The following is a 9,547-nucleotide window of genomic DNA, read 5'->3' as shown; positions in this document are numbered from 1 at the left end:
CCCTACCCCCTCAGTCTATAACCTTCTTCTCCTTATTGTTTTATCATTTGTTCTTTCTCTTCTTTGGGATTCTATCTTGGAAAGAGCCCCTTTTATTTCTTAGTTAAATTCTAGCTCCTCATATTCCCCAGCCTTTTGTTTGTTGACTTATTTGATATCTGTTCCTCCTTAGACCAAAGCTCTCTCATTGGAAAGAGGATGACAATTTCTGCATCACTATACACCCATCGCCTTGCCCAGTGCTGGGAATGTAGTAGGCTTTTAGTTAATGTTTGTTTAATAAATAAATGAATGAGAGGATAAAATGACTTTAAATTTTTGAAATATTTTAAGTGTTGTTGTTTTTCTGCAGCAGAAATGCATTGTGTGATTCTGATTAAGCCTGATAAAGCACGTGAGCTTTTGGACAGAGTTTTCCTGCTTTTGAGGAGCACATTATATGATTTTGAGTAATAGTATACATGAAGGATTATGTAATTGATATTTACCTTCCTGACTTTTTAAATAATTTATCTTGGGAAACTTTATTGAGGAATTATTTAGATAGCATAAAATTCACTGAAGCGTACAATTTAAATTTTTTTAGTAAATATGAAAAATTGTGCAATTATTACCACAATCTAATTATAGAACATATATATAAATTCCAAAAGAAACCTGTGTCCATTTTCAGTCACTTCTCATTTTGACCTTTAGCCCAAGATTTTCCTCTTTTTTTTTAGATCTTTTAATATAAATTGAATCATACAATACGTGGTCTTTGTGTCTGGCTCTTTTCACTTAGTGTAATATTTTTTAGTTCCATACATGTTGTAGCATATGTCAGTATTTCCCTTTAAATTGTCAAATAGTATTCCAGTTTAAGGATGTATATTTTATCCATTCATTTGGATTGTTTCCACTTGTTGGCTATTGTGAGTAATGCTGCTATGAACATACAAAGCTTTGTGTGGACATATGTTTTCATTTCTCTCAGGTAAATACCTAGGAATGGAATTGCTGGGTTGTGTGGTATATTTATGTTTAACCGTTTAATAAACTTCAAAATGTTTTCTGAAGTTCCTGTCCCTTTTAATATTCTCACCAACAATGTGTGTAGGTTCCGGTTTCTCCACATAAATAATTTTTTTTTATTCTGTTTCTGTTAGGTGATTTTCCCTAGGGAAGATCAAAAGCCAGTAGAAAAGTTGATAGAACTCTTCATGAAGCTAAAAGGCATTCTCAACCAGCTGGCTTCCGGCACCCATCCGCTGCTCAGCAAAATGAGGTCCCTGAAGCAAATGCATCTGCCCAGAAGCGTCCCCTTAACGCAGGTAGAAAGGCCACCCAGGAATGTTCTCGTCAGAAAATTCCTTTGCCACATTAATGTTTATTTAAAATTGGTTAAAATACACTGTTATAAATAAAGTACACTGCAAAAAAACCCCTACAGGAAAACACTGCTACTCCAACCAAAATTTTTGTCACTTAAATTGGTGAAGTTTAATATTCTGCACTTACATTTGGGATGCACGTTTTAAAGCAATTATGGAAACTATAAGAATACTCTAAGTTTGGCCAGGTTTTCTTTTTTTATTGTTTTCAGTAACATTTATAGCTTATATCATATTCATAAATCATGGCTTTTGATCTCACAGGCAATGTACAGAAGCAACCGGATGAGTGCAACTCCAGGGTCATTTAGTACCATCTCCCAAGCGTTGTGTTCCCAAGGAATTACCACTGAATACTTAACCGCCTTGCTGCCCTCCTCCCAGAGGCAAAAAGGCAACCACACCAAAGACTTTTTGACTTATAAATTAAGTAAAGAGGAAATTGCTGAAAAATATGGAATTCCCATACATGCCAGTGAGTATACTTCAAAATCAGCATGGCAATGTCTCCTAACAACATTGTCTACTATATCTTAGCCTTCTGTAATAAATGGTTAATTTCCTCCAAGTATAAAAATAGAAAACATTTGTACAGCACTTACCACATGTCAAGCATGTTATGTATAGTAACTCATTCATTCTTCACAACCATCCTATGAGATGTGCATGATTGTATCTCCATCTTAATAAGAGGATGGGAGGCACAAAAAGATGAAGGAATCTGGTCACAGTCACCCAACTTGGAAATATCAGAGTTGTGATTTGAGCCCAGGCAGTCTGCTGCAAAGTCTAGTCACTAAACCACAACACTAAGAATTTGTCAGTCATACTTATATCTTCCTTGACAATAGATAACATAAAAAACACACACCTTAAATCTTCTCAGTCCATATTTTTTCTTCACGGTCTAGAACTAGAAACTTGCATCAGCGTAAAGGAAGAATTCCATGAATGCAGCAGATGTATGAACATTTAGTGGCACAACTAAGTCATTTACTTGATCTATAAACTTTGAGATGCAAAACACTACCAGCTGAGCTCTTCCCAAATAATATATAGATGTTTAATATAGCAATTGTATTGACTCATTTACTCACCTTTTTATTCATTCAACAAAACATTTATTAAACAGCTCTTATGTATCTGGTACATTCTGAGATATATATACACACACACACACACTAGAGGCCTGATGCACAAAATTCCTGCAAGGGCCTTTGCTCCCACCGCCACGGCAACTGTGGGCCTCTGCTGCCTCTGCCCTCTCTGCCTTGGCCCCTGCCTGCCACTGTAGCTTTGTCCGGAAGGAAGGAATCTGGGAGGACATCCGGTCTAATTAGCATATTATTCTTTTATTATTATAGATATATTTAAATTAAGTGCTGGTGAGGTGGATCTGTTGGAAGCAATTTTGAAATGTGAATTTCAACCTTGCTAACTCCTCTTGGCAAAATGCCATCACTTCTTGTGAGCTTGTTTATTGGGGTAGACTTTTACACCCCAAAAAGATTTGTTACTATACTTTCTAACTTTGATATCAGATGCCTCACATCTGTTAATAGTGCTAAGGCATGTATTTTTTGGTGTGATAGAAGTCTTAATTTACCATCAGGAAATAGATTTGAAATACAAATACTAAAATGTTTTATTCTTCTTTCCAGCACCCTTTTGCTTCTCCCTTTATAAAGACATCATTAACATGCCTGCTGGACCTGTGATTTGGGCTTTCTTGAAACCTATGTTGCTGGGAAAGATTTTGTATGCACCATATACTCCAGTCACAAAGGCAATAATGGAAAAGGTTTGATCATTATAAATCAAAGTTTCTATCATGCATATTAAAATGATTTTTAAAGTAGCCAACTTCTAAATTTACTCTAGCTGACTCAGATTTCTTTATATCTTACCTACTATTACTACCTTTGGCTTTCTGAAGCTATTAACAGTTCTCTACTTCTGCTCTGTATATGTGCAAACAATGTAGATTGTGTAGTAGTTCTTTGAAGAGAATGTACCATGTTGATGCTTGAGAATGAGGCTAAAGCAAGGCCTCAGATTTTTCAATTTATCTCCCAAAGTAGAATTATTTTTCTACAACTTTGTCTAACTTTCAAAGTATGTAAAAAGAATGGCACTAGAAAAAATAATATTGAGCCATTATATAACCAATTTAAACAAAAAGAATCCCTAAATTATAGACTCTTGGCTTCATATTTGGTTGTACAATTTAACATCTTATATAAAAGGTAGATGTTGAGAAAGACAACATTATTAATAGTAGTTATATTTATCTAATTTAACCATAATAGCATTTCCCTCTCATTTTTAAAATTGGCTTTAATGATTTGAATTACAAACTTAATACTTTTTTATTTTAATCTTCACATGAGGATATTTTTCCCATTGCTTTTTAGACAGAGTGGAAGGGAGGGAGAAAGGGGGAAGAGAGAGAAACATTGACATGAGAGACACATTGATTGGTTGCCTCCTGCTTGTGCCCCCTGACTGGGGCCAGGCCGAGGTACAAACCTGCAATTGAGGTATATGCCCTTGACTGGGAATCGAATCTGTGACCCTTTTGTCCACTGGTCGATGCTCTAACTACTGAGAAAACTGGCCAGGCAAAACTTAATACTTTTAAAATGATAGAATAAAAGTTAAAAAAAAATCTCTGTTTTACCATTACTTGGTCATTAAACTACTAGAGGCCCAGTGCCTGGTGCAAAACTTAATACTTTTAAAATGATAGAATAAAAGTTTAAAAAAAAATCTCTTTTACCATTCCTTGGTCATTAAACTACTAGAGGCCCAGTGCATGGTTTCATGCATATTGAAAGGAAATTAATTAGAAAGTGGCCAGTGGGGCAGGACTGGACAACACAGGCTGGACACACCCTGGAGCCAACCTCCTGTGGTCCCTCCCCAGGTCAGCACCAGGGCTCAAAGAGTATCTGTGGAGTGAGCAGAGTCCCTCCAGCAGGTGGGGTCCTTCAGCCTGGCCTGTGGGGATAGGGCCGAAACCAGCAGTCCGACATCCCCCAAGGGGTCCCAGAATGCGAGAGAGTACTCTGCCAAGTTGCTGTGGCTCAGCAGCTCCTGCATTAAGCATCTGCCCCCTGGTGGTCAGTGAGCATCATACCTACCGGCTGGTCGACTGGTCACTTAGCCATATATATATATAGTTTATGTGAATATAACATTATTTTAGGTCTATAGAAATGGACATGAGGACATCACTGATTTCTAGAGTGTTCTTTATTTTTTATTGCATTACATTTTAATACCTTACTCATTGTATTGACTACACATTTGTACATAATTTTGCAACAATGAAGTTATTACAAGCATATTTTCTAGTGCAGTCTCTCTTGTTCTTTCCTTTCTTCTTAGTTCTCACCTTTTCTTTTTGTCCCTCCTTATTCCACTCTTTCTTCCATGTAAACTAATGAATGTTAGCATTCAAGGATGTACCTTTCTATAATTTATGCACATTTCTCTCATCTATAAATTATTAAACTACATATATTCATATGCAGAGTTCTTTGGTCATTGTTTGCATTATTAAAATTAGGTAGCATTATAATACTTTGCTCATACAATAATACCTTGTGGAAATTCTTCCAACTCAATAGGTATAGACTAATTCATTCTTTTTGAAGATTGAAAAATTTTCATACCATAGAGTTTACTCAGCCAATCCTCAATTGTTGAGAATTCATTTTATTTATTTATTTATTCACTTATGTATTTAGGCATTCATTTATTTAGGCATTCATTTTATTTCAAGAATTTACTTTTGATTTTTACTAATGTAAACAATATGGCAACAAATACTCTTGTGCATATTATTTTACACAATGGTATTTTTTATTTCAGTGAGATGAATGTTCAAGATTGAAAGATTAAAGGGTATTATATTTTATTTTAATAACTAATGTCAGATTGCTTTCCAGAAAAGCCTGTAACATCTGTTTCCACCAGCAATATAAGACTCTATCCTCTTCCTTGATCCTTGAACTTTACTATTTCTTTAACAGTAAACTTAAGTGTATCATTTGTAAAGTTAATAACTTGTGAGAATTTGCAGAAAACATGCTTTCATTTGGCTAAAATTCCATTCTGGAAATGAAGCAAACCCTAAATTTGCCAGAATTTTTATTAGTAATCTTGACCCTATAAAAGCTGCCATTCAAAAAGTTTTGACCAACCCAGCTGGTGTGGTTCAGTGGTTGAGCGTCGATCTATGAACTAGGAGGTCATGGTTCAATTCCTGGTGAGGGCACATGGCACATGCCTGGGTTGTTGACTCGATCCCCAGTGGGGGCCATGCAGGAGGCAGCCAATTAATGATTCCTCTCATTGTTGATGTTTCTATCTCTCCCTCTCCCTTCCTCACTAAAATCAATAAAAAAATATATTAAAAAAATAAAAACTTTGACCATGTGGGAAATTCTGAAAATATTTACCTTTTAAAAGTGTTCCTTGAAGTTATGTAACAAAACCGTAAGAGACCTTTATGAAATCTAGGACAAATACTAATAAACCAGATCTGTTTTTATTTTTTGTCTTTCAGTCTAATGTAACTCTGAGGCAGCTGGCAGAATTAAGAGAAAAATCTCAGGAGTGGATGAATCAGTCACCACTTTTCATGAATTCCTTCCATCTGTTAAACCAGACGATTCCAATGCTCCAGGTAGGAGATGGTCCTGCCACTCACATTCATATGGCGTATAATTCTTTGAGATTTTAATCACCTTCATTATGGGAATGGTAAGATAGGGACTTAATATCCATATTCAACAGATTAAAATTGCTTCTCCTTCAGAGAGTGGGTCTGAGACAGGATAAAAGATCTGTCACTCGTGTTCATAATCATCCTCACCTCTTAAATCGCACCTTGACTGTAATTCAGAGATAAGCCATCTTACACTGATCTGGAGGGTATAGCCAGTGGCATAAATCTGTTTCCCAAAAGTAAAATGCTATAAACTCTCATTAAAACATGCCTATTTATTTATTTCTCTACTTTAAAGTGCTTTGCTATTTTAACAGAAGCAAGTTTCCTAAAATACTAATACACTGGAGAAGAATGTTAAATTTGGGGAGTTCTTTGGTTGAAACACATGACACTCTAGGTTAAAGATTTGACAATGCAACTCAAATACAGTGACGCCTGTTTGAAAAGTGTAATTTGCTATTCTTATGAGAGATGCAGGATATTTTCAAGATGATGCAAATAGTATGGGGAAATGTTTCAATCACATATTGATGATGTTGATGATTATAGTCATATCTAGCCATGATAGCATGCTAACCAATTTGTGTCTACAGATAAGCAAAAGCCCAGCCATTCAGGTCATTACCAGCCACATACCTTCTCTTCCTTTATCAAGAATGTCTATGTGAGCCTTTGCAACATGGTACATTGATAGTGTACATGGTGGTTGCTTCATTTCACAGTGGGTGTTTCACAGTATGATGATTAAATATGTTTTTCTCTTATACTAAAACCGATTTCCTGTCATTATTTGTTAGAATACACTGAGGAATCCCTTTGTACAAGTTTTTATAAAATTCTCTGTGGGACTTGATGCCGTTGAACTATTGAAACAGATAGATGAACTCGGTGAGTCCATATTCACAAAACTTTTACTCACTAATTATGTCAGAAATGTGAAAACCATTGCCCCTATGAGACATTCCTTTCTTTTTTTCTTGTATTTGGTTTCTAGCTAGTTTTTCTAAGAAAAGTAAGATCCTGGATATATATTCATCTTCTTCCCCAATAGTTGTACCATTATAAGTACTAATTATACCTGTGGTTAGTTTCACTAATTATAAGGCTATATATTCCATGTAGATGCAGCTTTTTCTAAAATCACAGATAGGTTGGTGGGTTGTTAAAAGTAAGAAGACACTTTTTATTTTTTTGTAGCTTAATGAAAAGCAAGTCCTTAAGGACAAAGGAGGATGAAATGATTTCTTCCTGGCTACATTTAACATCTTATCTCCACTAGCCTCAGTATCACTTTGACTAACCCAGAATGTAACGGGGAGAGCTTAGAGAGTTGTCAAAAGCAAAACAAAGGCAATGCAGAGACTCAAAAGAGAATAAACCTAAATCAGCAGTCAGGATGGATCCTCCTCTCATGATCATTTAAAAGGAACAGCTGAAGAAGATCAAAGGAAACCTTCTGAACTCATGCACTCTCTCTCTGCCACATCCCCACCTTCAACCTGAGGGATGCAAGACATCTAATTCAGTCTGATTCACTGTTGCTATGCAACCATGGGTATGAAGAAGGGATTGAAAGCATCAGAATTTGGCAGCAGAAGGGAAAATACCCCATCTTCCTCCTTGGAGCTACAGGGACATAGTGTCTTAGGTTACAAACCATTGGGGAGGAATTATGCCTACATGTGTATTGCACTTTGTATATAATTGTATTCACTTTATTATAACCAGCCTAGTTTGATTAAAGAAAGTACTAGTGGATTTATTCTCTAAAAGTATCATTTGGGCAAGGAACCAAAATATCATGAATGTACTATAAAGTTCTTACATAAATTTTATCATTCCTAACTTTAGATAGAGATATAATGTTTAGAATTTAAAAATGGCTAAAATGAATATAGCGATTGATATCTGTAGTTGTATATGTAGCTTAGTATCTAAGGCACTGTATAGTTTGAATTTGGGGATCACTAACCCTCATAGCTCTTCTTTGACTCTATCTACCAGAATTCTTAAAGAATCCTTGGTGTTGTGTTGATTTCCAATGACCACTGGAGGCCACTGTTCAACCACAATTTTACCCCTCCCCCACCAACATAGTTATCAAGCAAATTATTTCCCTTTAAATTCTAATGAGAAATTCATTTAAGAAGTTGCCTTCTGTGAGAACTTTAGTCTTATACTGGACAATGGAAGATACCTGTTTGTTCTATGAGGAAGAATTTATGATATTCACAGCCCCCTCAGTATTCGTAAGTCAGTGAAAATTTAATTGGCCAAGTGATTTATTGACTTGCAATTTCATATTTGCCCTTTGTCTCAGTTGATTTCCTTATAAGAAATCATGAAATTAAAGAGCAATTAAATTCTCTTTTTTCTAGAGTAATTACCTGAAATAAAATCTTGATCATTTTATCTAGATCTCTATTAATACAGATATCAATGGAGATGACCCACATAGGTTTTAAATCAAACACTATTAGAAAGTTGTGTGTGGCATAGATTCTCACAGTCTTCTAAGAAATGATTCTGTAGAACAACATGTTAAATAATATAATTTATTTGTTCTATACACCCAGAACTTTTCTTTAAAAGTTCTTTAAATAAACTTAGTTCTTTAAGTGTTAGTCTTAAAAGAAACATCTAGGTACCCGGGATTTACAAGGGGAGGAAAATTAGTTTGAGAATAATTGCTAATGTTACTCCTTTATTTATGAAATAAATAAACTTTTCTTTGTTTAAATTATTACATTCCCATTCTCTAAACAAAGCAGGCATTACTGTTTATTTGAAACTTTCATCTCCAGTTTATAGTTTTTTTTCTAACTACATGTAGATAGATTTTTTAAAAAAAATTATTCACATTTAGCCATTGGTTATTTAAATTATAGCAGAATATACTTTTAACTTAGTTTGTATTGTTCTTTGAGCTTGGGTTTACTGCATTTATAATTGAACATTGTCCTCAATGAATATTTGTAAAACTGGACATATGTTCCTCAATGTAGAGTATTATATTTTTAGAATAAATTTTGCAACTTTCTATCATTTATTGTCTAGTTTAATATATACTTACCAAGTCATTCTTTTGTCTCATAGTACTACTGGGAGAAACAACATTATAATACAACATCATAACATGCTTTCTGTCTGTTTTGCTTTGCTTCTTCAGATATTCTAAGGCTGAAATTAGAGAACAGCATCGACCTCATTGATCATCTCAACACACTATCTTCCCTGACAGTAAATATTTCCTCCTGTGTATTATATGACCGCATTCAGGCAGCAGAAAGTGTAGATGAAATGGAGAGAGAGGCTGAAAGACTCTACAAAAGCAACGAACTCTTTGGAAGTAAGTGTTATTCAGTTAGAGTTTGAGTTTCTCTTATACTAAAATTGGCCAAATTCTTCCCTCACCTTTTTCATCCAGAACTCAGAA

General features: G+C 34.9%; 1 protein-coding gene across 1 annotated transcript in view; it reads left to right on the top strand.

The window, feature by feature from the left end:
• ABCA12 (ATP-binding cassette, sub-family A (ABC1), member 12) overlaps positions 1–9,547 on the top strand; it is a 169,772-nt gene that overhangs the window by 101,862 nt on the left and 58,363 nt on the right. The window contains exons 16-21 of the mRNA XM_005882288.2: positions 1,149–1,313; positions 1,638–1,848; positions 3,035–3,174; positions 5,947–6,066; positions 6,909–6,999; positions 9,281–9,460. Coding sequence (XP_005882350.1) covers positions 1,149–1,313; positions 1,638–1,848; positions 3,035–3,174; positions 5,947–6,066; positions 6,909–6,999; positions 9,281–9,460 — 907 coding nt within the window. The remainder of the gene's footprint in view (positions 1–1,148; positions 1,314–1,637; positions 1,849–3,034; positions 3,175–5,946; positions 6,067–6,908; positions 7,000–9,280; positions 9,461–9,547) is intronic.

This window comes from Myotis brandtii, unplaced genomic scaffold, assembly GCF_000412655.1.
Source record: "Myotis brandtii unplaced genomic scaffold, ASM41265v1 scaffold702, whole genome shotgun sequence".
Lineage (NCBI taxonomy): Eukaryota > Metazoa > Chordata > Mammalia > Chiroptera > Vespertilionidae > Myotis > Myotis brandtii.
Note: the sequence above shows the minus strand (reverse complement) of the source record. Positions and strands in the feature narration are given on the sequence as shown.